Below are 26,596 nucleotides of genomic sequence, written 5' to 3' on the forward strand. Positions count from 1 at the left end.
GGCCCGAGCACCCACGGAGATTGCCGAGCACCCACGGAGATTTAACCGCACACACGGAGATTGCCGAGCACACACGAAGATTTAAACCGTTTAACCGCCAATGTAGAGCGCAGCTGGCTTACGAAATGGAGAGATTTCTGATAAAACCCCCCAAAAAAACATCAAGCGATGCTCAAACTTCCACAAGTGCCCAGTCAACTAACGGTAGGCCTAACGAAGATAACCAAAGCAGTGAAGGTGTGCGGAAAAAAGGACGGTCATTTCAGGCTAGTTGGAAGACGAAATTCCCGTGGATAGCATATGCCACCACCAAAGACAAGGTATTTTGTGAAGTTTGCACAACTGCTAAAAAAATGAATGCTCCGCTTCCATCAACAACACACGATCAAGAATCGTTCAAAGGTTTTGTACAGGATGGCTTTTCCAGCTGGTCTAAAGCACTGGAACGATTCAGATCTCATGAAAAGTCAAATTTGCATCGCATTGCTGCTAGCATTGTTGCTGCTGCTAATGCAGGTGTTAATGTTGCCGCTTCTATTTCTGCTGGAAAACTAAAGCAGATGTCTGATGCCAGAATAGCTTTGTTGGCTGTCCTATCGTCTATTCAATATCTCTCGTGTCAGGGATTGGCCATTCGAGGAAAAACAGACCAGGCTTCCAATTTGATACAGTTGCTAAACTTACGTGCAGAAGATATCCCGGAGTTACAGTCATGGCTGGCTCGGAAGGAGAGCAAGTGGCTATCTCATGACATCCTCAACGAGATGACTGAAATTATGGCCCATGATGTGATGAGAACGCTAATTGGAGAAATTAAGTCTGCTGAGTTTTTCTCTGTGATTATGGATGAGACCGCCGATATTACGGTCAAAGAGCAGGTGTCTATTAGGGCTGTGCAATTTAATCGATCCTGCGATATATATCTATATTTTGTTTCCCGAGAAAGTATCGATATTTCAGCCGCGAGTATCGATACATTAAGTCCCATTCAAATCCCCCGTGATCCGCGTGGCACTCTGCTCGCTGCCCATTACGTCTGCCAGCCGCTAGTGTCGCTGTAGAGCATTTCTAGATACACAGATCTAGTGTGTCTTCTTCTCGCGGTGAGTGCGAAGCGGTTCAGGAGAATGGCGGCGGACATTAACCCAGCACCTCCGCGCTTAAAAGCAGATGTGTGGGAGCACTTCGGGTTTAAAAAGAAGAAGGAAAGTGACAATTTAGATAAAACTATTGCGGTTTGCAAGCTGTGTCACACAAACGTGAAATACTCTGGAAATACCACTAACCTACGAACCCACCTACAACTTCACCACCCGGACAAGGTAATGCTAACTGAGGAACTCAAGAAGCTGCGGCCACCTGCTGCACCTTTTAATTCTCCATTGTCCATTGTGATACTGCACTTTATGTACTTATGTTTCAAAGGCTTGTAAGCTACAGTTTGCACTGTTTCAATAAATGAAACAAATTTTCTCACCACATATTTTGATTCATTTTGTCCAGCATTTGCAAGCTGTAGACTCTCTGTCTAGTCAGAGCCATATATTGTGTAATTGATGCTTTCAGTTGAATTAATTCAATCCAAGTCAATGGAACACTCACCAAAGATGTCACCAAAATCACACTGTCCCTTTAAAATCTTTCAGAAAATGATGTTAGTGTATCGAATTATATCGAATCGTATCGAATCGTATCGTTGGCTGAATATCGTCATATATATCGTATTGTGAGCTGAATATCGTGTATCGTATCGTATCGTGAGATTAGTGTATCGCTACAGCCCTAGTGTCTATCTGCTTCCGTTTTGTGACTGAAGATCTGGAACCAGAGGAACTTTTTCTTGGATTTTATCAGACATCAAAAACGACAGCAGAAACCCTTTTTCAGCTTTTAAAAGACGTTTTGGTTAGATTCTCACTGCCAGTCAGTAAATGCAGAGGACAATGCTATGACGGTGCGTCAAATGTGTCTGGCATTAGAACAGGTCTAAAGGCTCGCATGCGGGAGCTGGAGCCCCGAGCACAGTACATCCATTGCACTGCTCATGTTATGAATTTGGTTGTGCATGATGTCGCCCAAAACATTCCACCATGTCGGAACTTCATGGTACTTATTCGTGACATGGTAACACTCATCAGAAATTCCCCAAAGCGACTCACCTGGTTCCAAGAGTTTCAAGGCAAAGACGCATCATCTTTGAAACCGTTATGCCCGACGCGCTGGACCATGACAACGGCCTCGTTACAAGCCATTGCTTCCAACTACAGCGCGCTACTGGAATTTCTGGAGGACCTGTCTCTGAACGAAAAAGGTGACGCAGGAGGTAAAGCCTACGGTTTTCTTTTGCACCTGCAGAAATTTAGCACTTTTTTCTCTTTGAAACTCATGCTGAAATTCTTCTCTCACATGGAAACAGTCAATGCTGCACTCCAAAAGAGGAGTTTGCACCTACAGAAAGCTAGGCAGATGGTTGACACGCTCAGAGAAGACATAAAGTGTCTTCGTGAAGAAGGATTCCAAGGATTTTGGGAAAACACAACTGCAGCAGCACATGACTTGAATTTGGAGAGCCCAGCTGTGCCAAGGCCAAGAAAAATACCCCGCCGACTGGAAGATGGAGGTTTGCCGCACTGCTTTCAAACACCAGAAACAATGTACCGACAGCAATTCTTTGAGATCATGGATACAGCGTCAACATGCCTGGACTGCAGGTTTAGTCCTTCTGTATTCGAACGCATGCAAGATGTTGAGGATTTTCTGATCGGGAAGGGTGACTGCAAAAGCATCATGGAGTTCTATAGGGATGATTTGGATGAGAAAAGGCTCAGGCTGCATCGTGATATGTGCATTGACTTAGCAAAGCAACGAGGAGTTCGCCTAGCTTCTTTTCAAGATGTAGTGGACTTCCTAAAAGGCAATCAGGGAGAGCACCTGAGAATCATGTTGCCAGAGATGACCAAACTAGTGAAACTCGCACTGACTGTCCCAGTAACATCCTGCAGTTCAGAGAGGTCATTTTCAGGCCTGCGGCGACTTAAAACTTATTTGAGGTCCACGATGGGGCAAGCAAGACTGACCCATATTGCTGTATTGAACACTCACAAGGATGTATCAAGAAATAGGAATCTGGATGTAATCGCAGACGAATTCATCAAGCGCACTGCTGCGAGGAGTGTCACTTTCCTCATAAAGAAGTAGCGTCAATGGTGAGTGAAAACAAATCCAATTTTGATATTTAGTAGCTGTGTGGGCCTATGTGTTGATGGTTAATTGACTGCATTTTACTGCGTGGACCTGTATGCTTTGTGTGTGTAACAACAGCATTAGATGGCCGATTATAACTTGTTTGGCTGGCGGCGTACGTGTCTCACAGCCACGGTGGTGTGGAATTTGCGTTGGATTGTGCACTTGGCCTTAGTTAATGCGAGTCGTTTTACTAAATCATCTTGGTGGAATTGATTATTACTTCAGATCATCTACCTGTGCATCGAACCATCCTGCCTGCCTCAACGACGACTCTTTTGCCTCTTCCTCGCCGGTACTTCTATATCTGACCTGCCTGCCGTGCATCGAACCTGGACTGTGACTGTGACCATCGGACTCCTCTACTGCCTTTCCCATACTGGATATTGTTTTATTTGTTTTTGAACTGCCTACCTGTTTACCGAACCTTTTCAGTAAAGATTATTGATTGCACTCACCCCCTCGTGCGTTTGAATCCTCAAACTCTGCATCCAGGGCTCGACATTAACTTTTTGGCTTACCAGCCAACATGACTGGTAGATGAAAATAATTACCAGCATATTACCATCATATTTTTACCGGCCAAAATTAAACCTGGCTTTTCAGACCTACTCTGACATTGTTTGACATAAACAACCTGTAGCCTAAATAACCCTATGGAAGTAGTATTATTTACATTCATTTGTGCCTAATTTGATATGTGCCTAAATGATCATTTATTATTTGAATAATTCATAGAGGCTTATGCCACCTTCCGTCTTAGATGCAAAAGACTTTTATTTTGATAAAGGTATCGAAAATGTGTTTATGTCACCGTGGGAACGTGAACTTGTCATTACGACTTCAGATCTGGTTACGGATGGATGCACATGCACAAAGTTAACAAATTGTATGGTTTAATGGACCCGTAAGAGAGCTCTTATGGTGTTTTACCCATTTATATTGTTAGGCTACAGAAGAATACATGGCGCTGAAATCCATGCGTTTGACTACTTTTTCCAAATCCATAGGGCAAAAAGTCACGTAGGCTATGTTTTTTGCATAAGGTTTATCTTGGGCGTCGAGGGTCGGGCTTTAAACTTTTTAGAGCACCCACCGGCAGAAACATAAATCGGCGCCTATGTCTCGGACACTATGAAACATCGAGTGCCGCCTTTTCACTGTAGTGTTCTCACTCAGAGTGTAACAACTCTGATTCAACACCAAGTTAAACCGTGTCCAATGAAAACATGAGTCGTAGTGGAGTTGACCTTTTACTCTGAAGTCTTCATGACATTTGGTGAAAACTGCAAACAAGCAACAGATATTACATTTTAAACAACCCAAAATATGAATTACTAAAATTTAACACATGTTCTGTGTACTTACGGCGTTGCCTGTACAATATTTCTTAGTGGATGGCTTCGGATGGCTTCAGAACACACCTAGCATGTGTGCCTCACTCTCAGTCCACACAAGCAGGGAACATAAACAGGAAGTTGCGAGTACACAGGCGACCAGGGGCCTGTACTACGAAGCTGGTTTTCTGGCTTACCGGGGTAACTTCGAGAGTAACTTGGTCACGTGCAGCGTATGTTGCTGGTTAACCCATACTACGAAAGTTGGATATGTTAAAACCGAGGTATGCTGCCATGGCAATATACGTAGGATCCCAAAACTGGTCTTCCCAGTTTTAGTTCTTGGTTAACCCTAGGTTTCCGATTAACCACACCCTATTTAGACACCACTCCTCCACCGACATGTCCCCTAAAGACAATGCCAGCATACCTGGACGATCCGTACGATATAGGCGCGCAGATTGTGAGGGGCTCTCTTCGGAGGGCGAGGGTATTTAGAGACCGCCAGAATCCGCTGGCGTACCCGGACGATGTTCTCCATGAAAGATATAGATTCTCAGCTGAGGGAATTCGTTACCTATGCCAGCTGCTCGAGGCGGACGTCTCTAATGTAACCCGCCGAAGTCAGGCCCTCACAATCGAGCAAATGTTATGTCTTTCATTGCGCTATTTCGCCAGCGGACAATATATGTATTCCATCGGTGATGCTGAAAACCTGAGTAAGAACACTGTATGCCGGGTGATACGGAAGGTGGTACTTGCTCTCACTAAACTGGTGGATGCATTTGTTGTATTCCCTGGCCATTTGCCTGCACGTCAGATAAAAGAAGGGTTCTATGCAATCGCTGGTAATATGCCACTAATCTAAAAATAGGTAATTTGCACATTTCATAATTGTGACTGGCAACTGATTTGACTAACAAAATATCTAGGTTTCCCAAGAGTAATTGGAGCCATTGATTGTACGCACATTCCTATCAGTGCACCCCTGGGAGAGCATGAGCGGGATTTTGTGAATAGAAAGTCCAAACACACCATCAATGTCCAGGTAATACACAAGACTAACAGATTAACAGTAGGCGTACATTGTACAGTCCACGATTCATTGGAATAGGTAATGTCAACCTGTGAATTCCTGTTGTCATGTAGAATGATTTCCTGTCCTCTGCATGGGGTGGTGTCATTTACATGCGCAACAGCATGCCTCACCTGTTATGTTCCTTACCTGTGCACATATTCTTAGATGACATGCGATCACCACTATATGATCACAAGCCTGGATGCAAGGTGGCCAGGGTCAGTCCATGACTCCCGTATATTCAGAGAATCATCACTGTCTGACAGATTCCACCAAGGTAAAAGTCCTATATCGATTTACCTGAAGTAATATGCTTTAATAGTGAACATGAAATCAGTGTGACAGTTGTTTAATTTTTCCTCCATTTCATCTAAGGGCAATTTGATGGAATCCTGCTGGGGGACCGTGGCTACGCATGCATGAAGTTCCTCATCACACCATTTCCTGATCCACAAACAAGGCAACAGAGATCATTTAATCATGCACACAGTGTCACTAGGGCCAGGATCGAAATGACATTTGGCATATTGAAGGCCCGATTCGCCTGCCTGAAGGTCCTTCGGGTCAAGCCAGACAGGGCCTGCCAAACCATAGCAGCATGTGTGGTTCTTCAGAATGTCGCCACAATAAGGAAGGAAAGAGTGCCCCCTCATGATCCTCCCCCACCCCCTGATATTACTGATCCAATCACCCTGGATCATCCAACAGGCCGTGCTGTCAGGGATGCCATTACCAACCAGTTTTTCCAATGAATTGTACACACCACAAATTAAATGCACAAAAATAAAGACATGTCACACCAATCTCTGATATTATTCATTTATTAGATGACTCTCTTCCCTGCAAGAAGAAAAGGTGACGAAAAGCCAGATCAATGACACACATATAGGGTGTGGGTAGCCTATATATTAATGGAGTGATAAGACAATACCTTCTTCTCATGTTCCAGCTTTTCAATTTCGAATTCCAGCTTTCTGATCTCCAGCCTCTTCTTTGTGCGGTCTAGCTCCAGCACTTTCTTGTATAAACTGCGGACATTGTCCACTGTGGCCTACACAACCCCCACCCCATGTTGTACACATTAGCCTAGTATGCATTATATTCAGTAATTAAACAAGGAAGGAGAAACTGTACTTTGTCTGACTGTGAGGTCCCTGGGAGGGAGGCTTCAGGAGGGGAAAGCTCCTCCAAGTCCTCCTAACACACACACACACACACATTGCATTAATGACACAGGTCACTTGATTCAGACAGTACTGACAAATGATGCTCACCCTCCTAGGACATTAATGTGGCATATAGTAGCAGTAAAGTGTTTTAACCTGCATGTGTGTGTCGGAGGGGGCTGTGAGGGTCTCGTCATCATCATCATCATCATCATCATCATCATCCTGAAAAGATTCAGAATTTTACGCTGCACCCATACTTTAGGGGTGACATAGCCTAATTTACATGTCATGGATGTTATCCATTTGAATTACCTGTGTCAGAGGATGAATGCATCCTGGTGGCTGCAGGGTTGTGATGTTTCCACCCTCGACTGCATGCAACAGAAGACACATGTTACTGATGATTCAGGGGAAGAAAGCCAAAATACTCTAACATGAAGAACGATGAATGCCATACATTACCTTGCACATAGAGGGTGGACATTTCAGCTGCCCCAGGGTTAGACTGTACCCCTGCCACCCCATCCATCATCACCCTGCCACTGTTGTTGGCTAGGGCCAACTCTTCAGCAAGAGTAAAGGAGTCTGGTGCCCTCCCTCCTCCTGTGCGCCTTATTTCTACCTTCTTCTTGTTGGCTGTTAAAGACAGACACATTTAGCTCTCTCTGACAAGACACACACACACACACACACACACACACACACACACACACACACACACACACACACACACACACACACACACACACACACACACACACACACACACACACACACACACACACACACACACACACACACATTCTTACTTACCATTCTGAATGATGTTTTTGTACTTCATCTTCACCTGCTGCCAGGTCCGTTTGGCGCTGCTGGTACCTCTGGAAGTATTTAAGGGACATACACAGAATTAGTGAAGGGGACTAAACATTCAGTTGTCCTGCTTCATTTGTGGTTGCACATACGATACAGTAACGTTCCGACTGTTATTGTACATCGTCCTGACATACTGTATTCAGGTTGGGATTATTTTAACGGACATATAGAAGTAAAGAAATAGGCCTACTTACGAATTTACGCGGTCTGTAATTTGCTGCCAACACCCCAGTCGCGCCTTGTTTGCTGCCGCGGTGTTGGATTTAGCAGCCAGGGTCGGTTTATACTCTTCATAACTCCTCATTATGATCTCGCATTCCTCTTCTGTGAAATAGGGAGAGCCCGCCATGATCGAGAGTGTTTTTTTGCGCTGGTACCACCCCTTTTATGTGAACGCGCAGTAACTCTGGTTGAGTGAACACAGGTTCAGCTGATCAACTTCATAATCAGCGTCGTAGTACCGTTTAAGACCAATCAAGATGTCCAGGTTTAGTCAACCCCGGGTTACCGCGGAAACCCTGAGTTAGTTCTAAGTAGGTTGAACTCCGTTCGTAGTACAGGCCCGTTATCAGGAATGATGTCATGAGTAACTCAACTATCAAAATAAAATAATCTTAATAACCTTTTTACTGTTATTATTAACTACAATGGATATAAATGAATTATTACACATTACAGATAAATGGTATAATGCCTTAGAGGCAACACAACCTGACACTAAGAGTGTCACGAACTTTAAACACAAGCTAGTAGGACTCAAATGCACGACCCCAGGAGTCAGAGTAAAAGTATTAAAAAATACTTTATTTCCAAAAAATGCACAACAAAAACAAGAACTCAAGACGCTCACATGAAGGATTAATAAACACAATGCTGGTACGCTGGTTACTGATCCACAGACAGGACAAGACGAACTGGCACAAGACAGGGGGAGACAGGACTATTTAAACATGAGGTAACAGGGAACAGGTGGAAACAATCAGGGGCGGGGCTGACGAGGGCAGTGACAGGGAGTCAAGAGACCTGGAACGAGACGCAGAAGGTGAGTACCAAAATAAAACAGGAAGTGGGAGATAAGATAAAAATGACTAAACAAAACATAAAACATGACCAACCATAGACCTGGGGCATGATGACACAAACAAGAAACTTGACACGACTAACATTTTTGATGAGACACAACAAAAAGAGCAAAACCTTATCTCAAATCTCCAGAACCCTCAACCCATTTTCAGCTCTGCGCCCAATTTGCAATTCATCTTGGCACCTTTTGAAAGACACTGCACTCCAAGTAAGACACAGAAATCTGATAGATTCACTTGTTTGCCATTTGCAAAACACTGCCATTAAAAATGCTACACCCATGAACCAATTAACAAATACACATGCCTATGACCATAAACACCAACCTCCTTTATTGTTCACTCATCAATCAGGGTGGAAGCATTGCAAAAGGCCATGTAAAAACTCCTTACAATAATAGATATATGGATAGCAGCAAGAGGAAGTGGTGGAGGCAGGATAAGAGAGAGAGGGAGGACAAATTGAAGCCAGTGGAAGAATTATTTGAAGACTAACAGTTGAAGCTGTATGCCAGTCAGGCCTGTCGGTGCATGATCTTCTGCAGGTTGATCAGGGACAGTGGCCTCCAAGTTTTCCTTTCGATTTACTGTATTTGACCGAGACATCATTTCTGTTTAAACTGTAACTGTGCGTTGTGTATGAATGTTGCACCAATTTGTTTTGGAGAACATTAAAAGTATAACAACAGTATGCTTGTGTAGACTTGAAACCTCTTTGTATGCAGAATTCTCTACGTAAAGAACACCATAAAAGATGAGTGTGTGCTTTTGATTAAGCACAATGGTAGGTGGTTGGACAAAGCGTCTTGTACCATAAATGAAGTGTGTGCCATTTGGGGCAAAAGTTTGGTTTTGGTAAGTAACCAAGCTTTGGGTGCAGTGCTTCATTTTGCAAGGTAATGAGGAGTTTTGCACTTTGTGTGTGTGGTTTTGTGAATTGTGAAAAGTGTTTTGAGAAAATAAGCCCAAATAAATAGGGGTAAAAGAAGGAAGAAAAGTAGTTCCTTTATTGCATTGTTGAATCAATTATGTGTTTGGGTTTGACCCTTTATGTAAACAGTTTTTGGGTTCATCTGGTAGAGCGTCAGACATCGGGATGAATACAACAGTTGGAGGAGTGTAGGGGGGCAGTGCGGGGGAACGGCAAGAAAAAGATAAGGAAGCTGGACTATAATCTATTGTATCCAAAATACTTTTCCCATATTGTTTATGTCAAATCTTAACCTGCAAACATTAACTACAACTAAAGCTGATCAACACATTTATTGGAGCAAAGGTATAAGGTAGCATGAATTGAAAAGTAGAGCACTAACCATACAACGATAATAAAGTACAGTACTTGAGTAAATGTACTAACGCTTCAGGGCTTTGAGACTTTTTACTTACAGTTTTAACACCAGGGGTGATATGATGCTAGACTCTTCATGTCTCATAGTTATTTTTGTTTTCTGTTGCTCTATGCTGTCAGCGCAGACTGAATGTCCTGGAAAGAATCTGGGAGAGGAACTAAAGGGGACTACCCCCCCCCCCCCCCTGGTGGACAATGTCACACATTAAAATAAGATACAATCTGGATGCTCTTGAACCAATCATGATTACGCTTACTCTCTTTCTTGCTAAAAGTAGAGTAACAGTAAGTGATTGCTCATAAATATATGTTTCGCAGTAAATAAGCCTGCATTTAGATAAGTATTAGTTTCATTGTACTGAATAAATAGAAACATTTATATGTATTCACTGTATACAAACAAACAAAGGGACGGTAGGGGAGAGTGGGTAAGATGAGCCACTTTTTAATTATGTTGTCCTCTAAGCAAGGAGAAATGAGATAGAGGTCAAATGACAACAACCTTTACTTCAGGATGTCTTCTGTCAATCAGAATTAAAATATCACAAAGAACAATGAAAATATGTCTAATATATAATCAACCAAAAAGAAAAACATTATTTTTTTATATTTAGATTCGATCAAATTTTCCAAACATTACACACTTAATGTGTATATAAATTCAAATGATTATCCTTATTATTGAAGCTCTCAGACCGGCAACATTAAAGCGGCCATAGAAATGTGGAATTTGAACCCGAGCATCAGCGGTGAAATGAAAGCAGTTACTCCTTTAATGTTCAACGCTTGGATTGATGTCAAAAAGTGAAAGTGGATGGGACACATCAGGTGTGTCCTTAACTAGTGATGAAAAGTGATCAAGCAAATCTTGTCAGGTTGCATGCAAGACACCACAGAAAAACTCAGGTAATAATCACTTCCTTTTTCTCAAGAAATGCTCCACAATAACCCCTTGGCACTAAGTGGCTGCCTCAATAACCTTTATATCCTGAACAAGTCTGTTTAAATCTTTTGCAATATGCTGCCTGTGATAGTTCCTCTTACCCTCATTGATCTTATCATAGAGGAACTCCAAATCTTATCTCTATAAGTTTACACACTTGCTCTTTTCGGAAGAAACTTAAGACTGCTGTCACAAGTCTTCCTTTGCTCATGCCAAAAAACATAGGAACCAACGGTGAAGGTCATAAACTTGCAAAAGTGTTGTCAAGGTTGCACCGATTAAGAGAGCACAGACTGCAAGCTGTAGCATCTTTGTATCAAAAGAGGACATTGTGCATGTTTTCATTTTGAATATCCCCACAGCGTAACCGCACGGGACCTTTCTGCTGTCATCAGATAGCAGGGGAAGGCGTAGCAGGGTGGAGATTACCAGGAAAGACTCATTTTTTAACCATGCAGTCTGATTGAGATGCTTTTATTAGGGCGTGTACCTTAAAGGACATGTTGTAATATTTCTGTTTGATGTAATCCATTTCTATGTAATTAAATACAAGCTGCAAACTGCATGAACTACCTGTTTTTAAATGTCATTTTATACTGTATTTCTTAATGCTCTTAATGCCTGTCATTTTGGTAAAGCACTTATAATTGCCTTATGATGAAAGGTGCTGTATGAATAAACTTGCCCTGCCTTACAGAAGGGTGGGGGAGCTGGTGGAAATGACTAAATATTTTCTCATTATGCTCTACCTAGAAGACATGTGAGGGACTCATGTTTTCTAGGTAGAGCATAAGGTAGTATATTCTGTTGCTGCTGTTTTATACCTTTAGTCCGCTACAGGTCAGAAGGAAATGTTTTATTTTTTACAGCGCAACTTTCGTTTGACAACATTCATTTGTTTGTAGATTAAAGACTACACTGTAGATTGTTGTTTTTCTGCCTTTGACATGATTTCTTGATGGCATATTATAATAATAACAAAAGAGATTTTTTTGCTCGTGAACACATCATGATGTAACCAGGGTCAAAGGGTCTCTCACCTCAGACACCTATATTGTCATGTCTCGAAAAATAATGTTGTTTTATTTATATTACTTTTCGTCCTGTCCCTGTTTCAGGTCTCTGTGCTCCCTGCCCCAGTGTGTCTCCCTCTTTTGTGATTGTCTACCCCACCCTGATTGTTTTCACCTGTGTCTCCTCACCTTGTGTATATATTCTCCTCGTCTCCCCTGTTCCAATGCCAGTTGGTCATGTGTGAACGTCCGACATCTAGCCCCAGGCTCATGTATACTCCTAGACCCTTGTCTCAGTTACATTTTTTCCCTCATATGAGTGTTTTTTGTTTCGTAGTCTTTAGTTCAGGTTTTTTCCCTCGAAAGAGTGTTTTTTTGTATGTGAAAGCCATTGTACAAAGGTCAATCCAGTAAAAGGAGTTTTCCTGAAACCCCTTGTCTCTGAGTCGTGCGTTTGGGTTTATGCCCGTAAGTTCACCCCTTGACATATATATTAACATTAGGTTCTTAATACAGAGGTTTCCTGTATATCACCAAAAGTTGATTCTCGAGAACAAAATAGAAATCTCAGATGTAAAACGTTTCTGTCAAATCCTCCAGGTGTATTTAACTTGTGGACTCTTGTCAAATGGAGAAATTTCTAACTGTTTGCTTGTTTTGGTAAAGAAAATATTTTTAGTTTTTTACTTTAAAGTCTGTTAACGTGCACAGAACATCTGATGGCAGATTTAAAAGATTATTTTCATGTTTAATAAAAACTACAGAAATAAGAATATATATTTAAGGAGAGTCAATTCATAATATTTCCAGACCTGTTGTGTACCAATCACATGGACAGCACAACAACAGGAAACTGTTTTTATAATACTTTTAAATGCAACTACATTTTTGCTACTGATAAGTCATTAGTCGCTGGATATATTGAAGGGGCATGTCTAAATTGTAAGCCCTTGTTCCCTCCATTATGGGATTTAATTCCTGAACTGCATTAGGATCCAAGTCCTTGCTGCCCTGCAAAAAGTAGGAAAAAATGTAACCCAAACAACTTTAAATTGACATTACTTTACTATAACATAGGAAATACAAAAAAGGTGACTTATTTTGTGCTTTTTTTCAACAAAAATAATATTAATATATCACAAACAACAGGGTGCAGTTACATTCATGCCAGCAATCTGAACAGAACTGCAGTTAACCAATATGTGCTTGGCAAAAAACAAGGATGAAAATACTGATACTTGTCAAATTGTCCACCTTTATCTCTCTGTCTGTGCTTTAATACCGTGCTGCTCCGTGTGTTTGGACAGAGGAGGCTGTGGGCGCTGCCTGGACATCAGCCCCTCCTGGAACATCTCTGGCAGTGGGGGGGGGGGGGGGGGGGGGTTTGAAGAGTGAAGAAGACCTGTCTGCAATCCTGACATAAGTAACAACAATATATATTTAGTTGTTTTTTAAAAGCAGTTTATTTCACTACAGTATTCCAAGAGGAACAGCCACTTACAGCAGCAGGCCCGGGCTCTGCTGGAGGGGGATTGTGAAAAGTGTTTTGAGAAAATAAGCCCAAATAAATAGGGGTAAAAGAAGGAAGAAAAGTAGTTCCTTTATTGCATTGTTGAATCAATTATGTGTTTGGGTTTGACCCTTTATGTAAACAGTCTTTGGGTTCATCTGGTAGAGCGTCAGACATCGGGATGAATACAACAGGAGGAGTGTAGGGGCGCAGTGCGGGGGAACGGCAAGAAAAAGATAAGGAAGCTGGACTATAATCTATTGTATCCAAAATACTTTTCCCATATTGTTTATGTCAAATCTTAACCTGCAAACATTAACTACAACTAAAGCTGATCAACACATTTATTGGAGCAAAGGTATAAGGTAGCCAAACTTGGCCCGCGGCCGATTATATTTGGCCCGTGCCTTCCCGCACTGTCCCACCATAAACGATCGGAAGCTCTCGTTGAAAATTATTTATTGGCGCACTACCAAAGCTGCCTCCAGTCAGCTCTTAGCTATCTGATAATGCCCAAAACCAGTGAGTGAAAGGATGGAGCGTAGTAGGCTGTGGCACACAGACAAACGAAAATTTAAAAAAACTTGGGAACAGGACTATTTTTTTACCGAGGTGGATTCCAATGCAGTGTGTCTGGTATGTAAGCAGAGGGTCGCTGTTTCAAAGGAATACAACATTCGCCGTCACTATCTAACTAAGCATGCGGCTGAGTTCGCAAAGTACACTGGAGAACATCGCAAGGTCAAGTTAGCAGACTTGCTAACAAAGCTAACCACCCAGCAGCGAACTCTACTTCAGCCGTCGACTGCACAAGAAAATGCCACTCGGGCTAGTTATCGCATTAGCAATGCAATCGTGAGAAGTGGGAGAGCTTTTGCAGCGGGTGATTTCGTCAAGGAGTGTTTGACAATAGCTGCCCAAGATGTGTGTCCAAATCAGATGCGTGTATTTTCTCAAATTAGCCTGTCACGGAACACTGTCACCCGCCGCGTTGAGGACATGGCCGAAGACGTTCGAGGTCAGATAGCCCAAAGAGCAAGTCACTTTTCTGCCTTCTCCATTGCGTGCGATGAAAGCACCGACGTGTCCGACTCAGCACAGTTGCTGGTGTTTTTGCGAGGCGTCAATGAGGACTTTGAAGTGTGTCAAGAACTAGCGGGCCTTGAAACATTGAAAGGGACAACAAAAGGTGTGGATATTTTTATGGCAGTGGAGCGAGTTCTGGACAAGAACGGTTTGAAGTGGGAAACCCTATCTGGCATCACGACTGATGGAGCCCCCGCCATGGTCGGTAAGCGAGCAGGGCTAACTGCACTTGTGTCGGACAAGGTCTCCGAGTTTGGTGGCTCGATTTTAAAGTACCATTGTATTTTGCATCAGGAGCAACTGTGCGCTAAAAACATGGGCTTGAAAAACGTAATGCAGGATGTCGTCGCCATTGTCAACAATATTCGCTCAAAGGCCCTCTCACACCGTCAATTCAAAGCTCTGCTTGAAGAGATGGATGCCCAGTATGGTGATGTATTGTACCATCAGGAGGTGCGGTGGTTGAGCCGTGGGAAAGTTTTGCGGCGTTTCTTTGATCTGCGCGAGGAAATAAGAGAGTTTCAAGCCACGAAGACGAACAACATCCAATTGCCCACGGACAGTCACTGGCTTGCAGACCTGGCTTTTCTTGTGGACATCACAGAGCTGCTGAATATCCTTAATCTTCAGCTCCAAGGGAGAGACCAGATGATCACGCAGATGTATGACCATGTCAAAGCCTTCAAGCAAAAGCTCCAGCTGCTTAGCAGACATCTTTCAACAGGTGAGATCTAACTTTAATATTTTATTGAACATAAAACAATGTATTACGCTTGTTGTCACAACCATGCTATCATAGATATATTGTTTGTGATGCATGCATACTTTGTGTTGGTGGAAAATAGATGTTCTTTTTAAAACCACTAAACCAGGCATTAAATCCAAAACAGTAGTTGTATTGCTTTTCATAGTCTACTGCAGCCATAAACAAAACAAAATATATCCCCTGCCCACCATTTGATTGATGATTGGTATTTCATTTCATTTCATGAACAACCTTGCATCTTACATTGCTGCTTTTGTCTTTGTGTCTGTATTTTCAGGAAATTTGGCACATTTCCCCAGCCTCAGAGAAGTTGGGTTGATGGAGGAAGACACACCAAAATACCTCAACATTCTCAACAATCTTGAGGTGGAGTTCGACCATCGCTTTGAAGATTTTCGTGGAAATACAACAGCATTTGAGCTGTTTGCTCAACCTTTTTCTGTGAATGTGGATGCAGTCAGTGAGGAGCTTCAAATGGAACTTTTGGAACTTCAGTCTGATTCAGACCTCCATAGCAGGTTCAGAGAGCTTTCCTTACAAGATTTTTACAGGTCTATTCCCGCACACAGATATGGCAAGATCCGCAAACATGCCCAGGTTATGTTATCCCTCTTTGGAAGTACTTATGTCTGTGAGCAGGCTTTCAGCCTTATGAATCTTAACAAGTCGAAACTGAGGAATGCTTTATCTGACTCTCACCTACATGACATTCTCACTTTGTCAGTTAGTCAGCTTGAACCTGATATTGAGAGGCTTTTAAAAACCAAGAACAGGCTTCATGTTTCCCACTGATTGGACTACTACAGGCAGAATATGTAGGCCTGCCCTAGGCCCCCATTGTGTCACCTGGGAGTATGGTAGGCCCAAGGACTGGTAATGTTCCACACCTGTCCACAAATATTTCATAGTGCTTCAGTTATTTTTTTAATTTAAAGAAGCCAGATCGATGTTATGAAATGTTATTGACCTAAATGTGAAGCACAATAAACAGTGCAATTCATTTTTCAAAATGAGTTTGTGATATAGTGTTTATTTTGCACACGTATGCTTAACTTACACACGTAATGTACTGCACTCATATATTTACCGCACACTTAATGTACTGCAAAATTATCATTTTGGCCCTCGGCCCTCCCCTCACGTCCAATTTTGGCCCTCCATCGGGAAGTATTTGGGCACCCCTGCTCTATACTGTCAGAGCAGACTGAATGTCCTGGAAAGAATCTGGGAGAGGAACTAAAGGGGACTACCCCCCCCCCCCCTGGTGGACAATGTCACACATTAAAATAAGATACAATCTGGATGCTCTTGAATCAATCATGCTTACGCTTACTCTCTTTCTTGCTAAAAGTAGAGTAACAGTAAGTGATTGCTCATAAATATATGTTTCGCAGTAAATAAGCCTGCATTTAGATAAGTATTAGTTTCATTGTACTGAATAAATAGAAACATTTATATGTATTCATTGTATACAAACAAACAAAGGGACGGTAGGGGAGAGTGGGTAAGATGAGCCACTTTTTACTTATGTTGTCCTCTAAGCAAGGAGAAATGAGATAGAGGTCAAATGACAACAACCTTTACTTCAGGATGTCTTCTGTCAATCAGAATTAAAATATCACAAAGAACAATGAAAATATGTCTAATATATAATCAACCAAAAAGAAAAACATTATTTTTTTATATTTAGATTCGATCAAATTTTCCAAACATTACACACTTAATGTGTATATAAATTCAAATGATTATCCTTATTATTGAAGCTCTCAGGCCGGCAACATTAAAGCGGCCATAGAAATGTGGAATTTGAACCCGAGCATCAGCGGTGAAATGAAAGCAGTTACTCCTTTAATGTTCAACGCTTGGATTGATGTCAAAAAGTGAAAGTGGATGGGACATATCAGGTGTGTCCTTAACTAGTGATGAAAAGTGATCATAAAAATCTTGTCAGGTTCCATGCAAGACACCACAGAAAAACTCAGGTAATAATCACTTCCTTTTTCTCAAGAAATGCTCCACAATAACCCCTTGGCACTAAGTGGCTGCCTCAATAACCTTTATATCCTGAACAAGTCTGTTTAAATCTTTTGCAATATGCTGCCTGTGATAGTTCCTCTTACCCTCATTGATCTTATCATAGAGGAACTCCAAATCTTATCTCTATAAGTTTACACACTTGCTCTTTTCGGAAGAAACTTAAGACTGCTGTCACAAGTCTTCCTTTGTTCATGCCAAAAAACATAGGAACCAACGGTGAAGGTCATAAACTTGCAAAAGTGTTGTCAAGGTTGCACCGATTAAGAGAGCACAGACTGCAAGCTGTAGCATCTTTGTATCAAAAGAGGACATTGTGCATGTTTTCATTTTGAATATCCCCACAGCGTAACCGCACGGGACCTTTCTGCTGTCATCAGATAGCAGGGGAAGGCGTAGCAGGGTGGAGATTACCAGGGAAGACTCATTTTTTAACCATGCACTCTGATTGAGATGCTTTTATTAGGGCGTGTACCTTAAAGGACATGTTGTAATATTTCTGTTTGATGTAATCCATTTCTATGTAATTAAATACAAGCTGCAAACTGCATGAACTACCTGTTTTTAAATGTCATTTTATACTGTATTTCTTAATGCTCTCAATGCCTGTCATTTTGGTAAAGCACTTATAATTGCCTTATGATGAAAGGTGCTGTATGAATAAACTTGCCCTGCCTTACAGAAGGGTGGGGGAGCTGGTGGAAATGACTAAATATTTTCTCATTATGCTCTACCTAGAAGACATGTGAGGGACTCATGTTTTCTAGGTAGAGCATAAGGTAGTATATTCTGTTGCTGCTGTTTTATACCTTTAGTCCGCTACAGGTCAGAAGGAAATGTTTTATTTTTTACAGCGCAACTTTCGTTTGACAACGTTCATTTGTTTGTAGATTAAAGACTACACTGTAGATTGTTGTTTTTCTGCCTTTGACATGATTTCTTGATGGCATATTATAATAATAACAAAAGAGATTTTTTTGCTCGTGAACACATCATGATGTAACCAGGGTCAAAGGGTCTCTCACCTCAGACACCTATATTGTCATGTCTCGAAAAATAATGTTGTTTTATTTATATTACTTTTCGTCCTGTCCCTGTTTCAGGTCTCTGTGCTCCCTGCCCCAGTGTGTCTCCCTCTTTTGTGATTGTCTACCCCACCCTGATTGTTTTCACCTGTGTCTCCTCACCTTGTGTATATATTCTCCTCGTCTCCCCTGTTCCAATGCCAGTTCGTCATGTGTGAACGTCCGACATCTAGCCCCAGGCTCATGTATACTCCTAGACCCTTGTCTCAGTTACATTTTTTCCCTCATATGAGTGGTTTTTGTTTCGTAGTCTTTAGTTCAGGTTTTTCCCTCGAAAGAGTGTTTTTTTGTATGTGAAAGCCATTGTACAAAGGTCAATCCAGTAAAAGGAGTTTTCCTGAAACCCCTTGTCTCTGAGTCGTGCGTTTGGGTTCATGCCCGTAAGTTCACCCCTTGACATATATATTAACATTAGGTTCTTAATACAGAGGTTTCCTGTATATCACCAAAAGTTGATTCTCGAGAACAAAATAGAAATCTCAGATGTAAAACGTTTCTGTCAAATCCTCCAGGTGTATTTAACTTGTGGACTCTTGTCAAATGGAGAAATTTCTAACTGTTTGCTTGTTTTGGTAAAGAAAATATTTTTAGTTTTTTACTTTAAAGTCTGTTAACGTGCACAGAACATCTGATGGCAGATTTAAAAGATTATTTTCATGTTTAATAAAAACTACAGAAATAAGAATATATATTTAAGGAGAGTCAATTCATAATATTTCCAGACCTGTTGTGTACCAATCACATGGACAGCACAACAACAGGAAACTGTTTTTATAATACTTTTAAATGCAACTACATTTTTGCTACTGATAAGTCATTAGTCGCTGGATATATTGAAGGGGCATGTCTAAATTGTAAGCCCTTGTTCCCTCCATTATGGGATTTAATTCCTGAACTGCATTAGGATCCAAGTCCTTGCTGCCCTGCAAAAAGTAGGAAAAAATGTAACCCAAACAACTTTAAATGTACATTACTTTACTATAACATAGGAAATACAAAAAAGGTGACTTATTTTGTGCTTTTTTTCAACAAAAATAATATTAATATATCACAAACAACAGGGTGCAGTTACATTCATGCCAGCAATCTGAACAGAACTGCAGTCAACCAATATGTGCTTGGCAAAAAACAAGGATGAAAATACTGATACTTGTCAAATTGTCCACCTTTATCTCTCTGTCTGTGCTTTAATACCGTGCTGCTCCGTGTGTTTGGACAGAGGAGGCTGTGGGCGCTGCCTGGACATCAGCCCCTCCTGGAACATCTCTAGCAGTGGGGGGGGTTTGAAGAGTGAAGAAGACCTGTCTGCAATCCTGACACAAGTAACAACAATATATATTTAGTCGTTTTTTAAAAGCAGTTTATTTCACTACAGTATTCCAAGAGGAACAGCCACTTACAGCAGCAGGCCCGGGCTCTGCTGGAGGGGGATAGTGCACAGCGCCAGGCGGGAAGTAGGGGAACAACATGGGGGGTCCCCGCATGCCATCGTTGTAAAGCCCATCAGGCATGGGGGGCAGCCATGTCATATTGAAGAGGAGGCTTGGACATGGAGCATATCTGCCGGGGAAAGGAGTGGACATCCTGAAGGGGAAGTGGCTCATAGGCACAGTCTGACCAAGCTCATCGAAGTAAGGACCATCTGGAAGAAAAAGGTAAGACTTTATAAAATTCATTTCTAATCTTACATTTTTTGTCTAAAGTTTCATTGTATTATTTTTGATTGGTGTTTTAATGTGAGGTAATTTTTACGCCATATTTATATTCCAGGCATCAATTCTATCTAAAATGGCAAATCATCATATACACAATAACATAACAAGGGCTGAAACCTTCATTATTTATGAATTCGCCAATTACTTTACTATTAATATTATTTTTTGACATCTTCAAATTGCTTGTTTCGTAGATCCAACCCCCCAAAATACTGAATTGTGTGATAGAAGTGCAGATCCTTTACTAAATAGCAATACCAAACTTAAAAAACTATAAGTTAAAGCTATGCATTGAAAACCTTGGTGAAACCCATAGCTTGCACTTTGCGCAAGTATTGTCAGCTAAATCTAAAGTATACAGTACATGTAAGTATCATAAGTAAGCCTACAATTCTACAAAACCAATAAAGACCTGTGAGAGTTTTATGAAAGCATCTTGAGTGTACTGATGATGCTGAATTAATATTGATGCTATATTTATGTGTACTTCGCATTTCACTGCTGTATGTGTTTAAGTTTGTGCTAATTTTAACGTTCTATATTGTGGAGTACAATCTACAGGAATGCATACTATGAAATCATCATTTATAAATGTTTTCAGATGTATAAATGTATTCAGAGGGAAAGATTTGCCTTTAACATAATGCTTTGCTTTTTTTCTTACAAATTTAACTTAAATTGATTCATCTTAGATACATTTTTGATAACCTCGTTGATTAATAATCAACACTTTGAAGCTCTAAACACTAAACTATATTTAGATGTAGTTAGTTTTTTTAATGATCTATTCTCTTACGTTAAGAAATGATATCAATTTGATGTGTTTTCACTTTACTGTTCCTTGCTGTGTAATTCCATTTCCATTACATTAAACTGAAATATTTAAATATAGAAAGAAAAGAAAGAAAGACAGAGAGATAGATTTATCAGCAAACTATCCGTCGTTTTTCGCGCCACTCCCCTACAACATTTGTGTGTGCGCGAGTACTGTTGTAGTTTCACTTACTATGTGTACACTATTGTAGTGTTACTATTCGTGGGTTACTAACTTAATCACTATCTATACATTGATACACGGAGACGAGGATGCAGCACAAGTCTCATGTTTTACTGGCGGACAAATCACACACCCAGACAAGATCAGAGTATTACAGAACTCAGTAGTGGTGGCAGTCCAACACAATCGAGCACCGAGTGCTCGATCCAATACACCACATCCCTCTTTTCCAACTGAGATGTGGCCTGCTAATCAGTTACTTCAACAGTAGACTCTTTACTAAACCATTAATGCTATGGCATCAACATTGAACATGTCTTTTCTACTTGCATACCTCAATGATTAATAAAGCATGTTTTCGATTGACAAATGACTATCATTAAACACCATAAGCCATTTTCTTTTTTTTTTCATTCTGTTGGTTGAAACGTAAACATTTTGAACATTCAACACTTGAAACATTTCAGGTTAAACACCTCTTATACTCTCCCCCACCCTTTTTTTTTTTTGCAGCACACATAAAGGATCACATGAAACATCAGTCATTGTATCTGGCAGGGCGTCTAACCGCTCTGCCGCACCGTGTGTAGCATGTGGGTGTACTGCCTGTAGTCACAGGAGGCGGTTCGTGAGGTGGCAGGTCCTGTGGTGGTGAGTCCACTGGCGGTGTGTCAAAATGTTCGTCACTGTCAGTGTCTCTGAATAGGCTCGGATGTATCTTCCTCAGATGTCGCCTGTTCCTTCTTTGCATCCTTCCAGCCGGCGTCTGTACAATGTAGGAGCGTGGTTCATCTCGCTGTCGGATGACAACCGCAGGCTTCCAGCCGCGCCGTGTTCGGATGTGTACGGTGTCTCCTGAGGTCAACACTGGCAGGGGCTTTGCACGCTGGTCATAGCATAGTTTTTGGCAGAACTGCAGGTCTTGGATTTTGCTGTGAATGTGCTGTGGGACTGACTGTATCAGCACGGCACTGGAGCACGGAAGTGTGCTTCGTAAAACTCTTCCCATCAACATCTGTGCAGGTGAGACTTTCAGTCCAGTCACCGGTGTGTTCCTCAGTGACAGCAACACCAGATGTGGATCAGTGCCTGTCTGCATTGCCTTCTTCAGCGCATGTTTTACAGTCTTTATGGCTCTCTCAGCCATGCCATTTGAAGAGGGAAAACCTGGGCTGGAGTGTGTGAGTTTGAACTCCCATGAAGCTGCAAATGATTTCATCTCATAGCTGGCAAATGGGACATGGTCACTCACTATCTCCTTAGGAATCCCGTGCCTGGCAAACACAGACTTCATCTTCTGTATCACTGTATAGGGCTGTTTTGTCAGATATGTTGAGCACTTCAGGATATTTGGTCAGGTAATCAACTAACAACAGGTATGACTGACCGTGTAGCTCAAAGATGTCGGCTCCGACTTTCATCCATGGCAGTTCTGGAACCTGATGTGGCATGAGTGGCTCAGCCTGCTGTTTGGGTTGTAGCTGCTGGCACTGCACGCACCTTTCCACCATTGCTTCTATATCTCGTGCCATGTCGGGCCAGTACAGAGATTTTCTTGCTTTAGCCTTTGTGCGCTGCACTCCTCGGTGTGCAAGATGCAGCTTCTCCAAAATCGTGCTCTTGAAGCTCTGGGGTATGATGATTTTGTCTCCGACCAAGACAATGTCATTCTCCATGCTTATCATGTCCTTTACTGCCCAGTAGGCATGTAGTTTCCTGTCCAGACTTTTCTTTTTCATGGGCCAACCATTCTTGTGTTTCTCACACACAGCTTGTAGCACACTATCTGCTGCCGTTGCCTTTTTTAGCTGGCTGAGCGTTTCCTCGCTCAAGGCATCTGTGGCCTCCAAGGCATACACAACTCTCTCATCACAGGGGTCCTCATCAATATTATCACCTTCTCTGCTTGCTGTAGCGCGTGAGAGTGTGTCAGCAATGTACATGTGCTTGCCTGGTGTGTATGTTACATTTAGATCGTACCTTTGCAGTTGTAAAAGCATACCTTGCAGCCGTGCGGGTGCCTTGCTCAGCGGCTTGCGCATGATGACCTCTAGAGGCTTATGATCGGACTGCACAGTTACTGGTCTGCCGTAGACATACTGGTGGAATCTCTTAGCAGCGAACACTATAGCCAGCAACTCTTTCTCTATCTGTGCGTACCTCTTTTCTGTGTCGGTGAGTGCTCGTGAGGCATAGCACACTGGGCGGCCCTCTTGCATCAGACAGGCTCCCAGTCCATCCTTTGAGGAATCAGCTTGTAGTGTGAGAGGCTGCTTGTGATTGTAGTACCTCAGCACTGGGGCTTGTGTGAGGGTGGTCTTCAGTGTCTTTAGTGCTGAACTGTGGTGTGGGCACCACTGCCACGCTACATCCTTCTTGAGCAGTTGTCTGAGGGGTGCCGTGAGTGAGGCTTCATTTGGTATGTATTGTGCCAGGAATTTTGTCATTCCCAGCAGACGTTGGAGACTTTGTTTGTCTTCAGGGTTTGGCATGTCGACGATCGCCCTGACCTTTGTGTCATCAGCTCTCTGTCCTGCTGCCGTGATGATGTGTCCCATGTGTTTTACAGTGTCAACTTTAAACTGTATCTTGTCTTTGTTAAATTTCACATTTGCAGTCTTTGCTCTCTCCATCACTTTCTGCAGGATTTCATCGTGTTCCCGCTCTGATGACCCTGCGATGATCATGTCGTCTGCTATAACGTACACACCTGGGATATCACCGAAGGGCTCACAGTTCTTTTGCTGGAACACTTTGCTGGCAGATTTGATCCCGAATGGGAGTCTGAGGAAGCGGAACCGGCCCCACGGCGTGTTGAAGGTGCATAGCTTAGACGACGGCTCATCTAGTTTGATCTGCCAATATCCATCCTTCTCGTCCAGGATGGAGAAGATGGATTTTCCTACTAGCCTGCTGCGCACATCTTCCGGTGTAAGAATGGAGTAGTGTTGACGCTTGACTGCCTCATTCAGGTTGCAAGGATCCAAACATACCCTTAGCGTACCATTCTTTTTCTTTGTGGCAACAAGACTGTTCACCCATTCCGTAGGTTCATTGACAGGAGTTATGACTTTCCTGTTCTGTAAGTCTTTGAGTGTCTCTCTCAGTGCATCCATGATGGAGAGTGGTACATTTCTGCATGCGTGAATCATAGGCGTGACGCTCGGGTCCATGTGTATGTGATGAACTCCAGGAAACTCGCCTAGTCCTGTGAAAACCTCTGCATACCTCTGTAGAAGCTCCTCCTTAGTGGCTGGAGGTTTTGCTAGTTGCGGTGACCTCGATGCGAGCGCCTCGACTCTGCTCACCAGCTGTAGCTCCACACTAGCCTCTCCACCCAGTATTGGTTTGTCAGCTCGGTTAGACACATGGAAGTCCAATACAGCCGTATGCTTGGACGTCCGGCATTCTAGAGATGCAACACCATCTGCAGGTAGTCGGGCACCACCAAAAGCAATTAGCACAGTCTCCGTGGAACATGCTCATGGGGAGCACATTTGCGTCTGCGCCTGTATCCAGTTTGAATTTGATTGCTACGCCTCTAACTGTGGCTGTTTCATGCCATACTGTGTCTTTAGCTTGGTGAGCCATCTCATTGTCGTTTCCACTTCCAATCATGCCTATGTATAAGGAATCAACTTCACTTCTAAATTATGCACAGTCTTTGCCTTTTGGTAGACGCTTTTCTCAGTGCCTGATTTACATACCTTAGAAAAATGGTTGTTTTTACCACACTGCACCATAAGCTGGGCACTGACGGGGCTCATGTTTATTTCCACATTTGTGGCAGAGAGTTGTTGTTACATGCCTCTTGCTGCTCGTTTTGTTCTTGTTCCAGCTGCCCATGCGCGTTTGCCCTGTTGCTTTCTTTAATGCATCCACTGAGGTGTCTTGGACAACATGTGACGTCTGCATCGCTTTTATGTGTGACTTAGCGAGCTCGGCTGATCTACATGTCTCTATGGCCCTGCGCAAAGTAGGCGCATCATCACGTAACAGTCTTTCTTTCAAACGTGCATCATTTATGCTAAACACTACTTTGTCCCTTATCATGTCATCTTCATGTCTGCCAAACTCACAGTCCTTGCTCTTCTGGCGCAGCTCTGTGATGAATCTGTCCACCGATATTCCTGCTGACATCGTGTGCGACCAGAATTGATGGCGTTCGAAAACGACGTTCTTTCGAGGGCTACAGTAGTCCGTAAAGGCTTTCAGAACATCCTCCATCGATTCGTCGTCTCCTTCTGGGATGATGGTGAGTGTGTTATACACTTCCAGCGCCTCCTCGCCAATGGTGTGAAGCAGAATGGCTATTTTAACCGTCTCTTCCTTATCCGCGCACCTGAGGCGGTCATGTACAGCTGGAAACGCTGCTCCCACCTTCTCCAGTTTTCAGCGACATTCCCAGCGAGCAACAGCGGTGGTGGCGGCTTAAACTGTCCCATGTTTGCGCGCGCTAGCACTTGTCAGTTGCCTGCTAGTTGACAGCGAACTTGTTAAAAGACCGTCCTCGAATTATACCGTGATCCCACTTCTGACACCATGTTGTAGTTTCACTTACTGTGTGTACACTATTGTAGTGTTACTATTCGTGGGTTACTAACTTAATCACTATCATACATTGATACACGGAGACGAGGATGCAGCACAAGTCTCATGTTTTACTGACGGGCAAATCACACACCCAGACAAGATCAGAGTATTACAGAACTCAGTAGTGGTGGCAGTCCAACACAATCGAGCACCGAGTGCTCGATTCAATACACCACAAGTAGCCTACTAAACTGCAGATGTTCCAGTCACGCTGTCACGATACGCACACACTGTGTCACTTATCGTGTAGTTTATTAGGGCTTAGATTAACACGTTACAAACTGCATTGCGGAGCTAACTCACGCGTGTCTCTATAACTTGTTCCACTGTACAGCCGAGACCGGAACCACGTCACTGCGTAATATAACTGATAACGTTCATACCATCATTACATTACATCTCCCCCTTTTGAGACAATAAACTAAAAGTAACCTTTACCAGAACTGAGTCCATTCAGAGTATCCTAAAACATAAATAAACAATACTTACTCCAATTGCAGATTCAGGTAAGTAAATTAAGTCTAATCAAATTAAATCTATTTTTACCAAGAGCAATTTCTTCTCATTTTTTTTTCAGAACCCATTCCCCATTCATACTACTGTACTGTAGTATTTGTAACACCATTAATATAAACATTACCCTTAAGTGCATTAGCAACATTAACTGCAGAACACATTTCTTTCTTTCTCTCTTTTTTTTTTTTAATTTTTTTTTTTTTTT

At 42.3% G+C, this 26,596-nt stretch overlaps 4 protein-coding genes across 4 annotated transcripts in view; 2 read left to right on the top strand and 2 right to left on the bottom strand.

Annotated features, from left to right (window-relative positions):
- Positions 1-1,998: 1,998 nt before the first annotated feature.
- Positions 1,999-3,198, top strand: LOC134875230 (zinc finger MYM-type protein 1-like). Its single transcript, XM_063899705.1, has 2 exons — positions 1,999-2,323; positions 2,417-3,198. Exons 1-2 carry the CDS (start codon positions 1,999-2,001, stop codon positions 3,196-3,198), a joined length of 1,107 nt encoding a protein of 368 aa, XP_063755775.1.
- Positions 3,199-4,763: 1,565 nt separating this feature from the next.
- Positions 4,764-6,461, top strand: LOC134875337 (putative nuclease HARBI1). Its single transcript, XM_063899881.1, has 4 exons — positions 4,764-5,428; positions 5,513-5,628; positions 5,824-5,935; positions 6,034-6,461. Exons 1-4 carry the CDS (start codon positions 4,999-5,001, stop codon positions 6,408-6,410), a joined length of 1,035 nt encoding a protein of 344 aa, XP_063755951.1. The 5' UTR covers positions 4,764-4,998; the 3' UTR covers positions 6,411-6,461.
- Positions 6,462-6,544: 83 nt separating this feature from the next.
- On the bottom strand, positions 6,545-8,267 carry LOC134875338 (uncharacterized). The gene is made up of 7 exons (XM_063899882.1): positions 7,898-8,267; positions 7,641-7,708; positions 7,290-7,463; positions 7,140-7,198; positions 6,981-7,049; positions 6,793-6,855; positions 6,545-6,709 (listed from the first exon to the last, which is right to left on the bottom strand). Exons 1-7 carry the CDS (start codon positions 8,050-8,052, stop codon positions 6,560-6,562), a joined length of 738 nt encoding a protein of 245 aa, XP_063755952.1. The 5' UTR covers positions 8,053-8,267; the 3' UTR covers positions 6,545-6,559.
- An 11,315-nt stretch (positions 8,268-19,582) lies between these two features.
- LOC134875231 (doublesex- and mab-3-related transcription factor B1-like) overlaps positions 19,583-26,596 on the bottom strand; it is an 18,307-nt gene continuing 11,293 nt past the window's right edge. Inside the window, exons 2-3 of the mRNA XM_063899706.1 lie at positions 19,971-20,212; positions 19,583-19,883 (exon numbers count right to left, since the gene is read on the bottom strand). Coding sequence (XP_063755776.1) covers positions 19,758-19,883; positions 19,971-20,212 — 368 coding nt within the window. The 3' untranslated portion in view covers positions 19,583-19,757. The remainder of the gene's footprint in view (positions 19,884-19,970; positions 20,213-26,596) is intronic.

Source organism: Eleginops maclovinus, chromosome 13 (genome assembly GCF_036324505.1).
Source record: "Eleginops maclovinus isolate JMC-PN-2008 ecotype Puerto Natales chromosome 13, JC_Emac_rtc_rv5, whole genome shotgun sequence".
Taxonomy (NCBI): Eukaryota; Metazoa; Chordata; class Actinopteri; order Perciformes; family Eleginopidae; genus Eleginops; species Eleginops maclovinus.

Bases quoted from the DNA above. Each gene is read 5' to 3' on its own strand.
- LOC134875230 (XM_063899705.1), top strand. From the start codon at position 1,999: ATGCGGGAGCTGGAGCCCCGAGCACAGTACATCCATTGCACTGCTCAT. The intron at 2,324-2,416 runs GTAAAGCCTACG...ACATGGAAACAG, and splicing joins CGAAAAAGGTGACGCAGGAG to TCAATGCTGCACTCCAAAAG.
- LOC134875338 (XM_063899882.1), bottom strand. From the start codon at position 8,052: ATGGCGGGCTCTCCCTATTTCACAGAAGAGGAATGCGAGATCATAATG. The intron at 7,709-7,897 runs GTAAGTAGGCCT...AAATACTTCCAG, and splicing joins ATTACAGACCGCGTAAATTC to AGGTACCAGCAGCGCCAAAC. The intron at 7,464-7,640 runs GTAAGTAAGAAT...TGTCTTTAACAG, and splicing joins CAAAAACATCATTCAGAATG to CCAACAAGAAGAAGGTAGAA.
- LOC134875337 (XM_063899881.1), top strand. From the start codon at position 4,999: ATGCCAGCATACCTGGACGATCCGTACGATATAGGCGCGCAGATTGTG. The intron at 5,429-5,512 runs GTAATATGCCAC...CAAAATATCTAG, and splicing joins AGGGTTCTATGCAATCGCTG to GTTTCCCAAGAGTAATTGGA. The intron at 5,936-6,033 runs GTAAAAGTCCTA...ATTTCATCTAAG, and splicing joins GTCTGACAGATTCCACCAAG to GGCAATTTGATGGAATCCTG.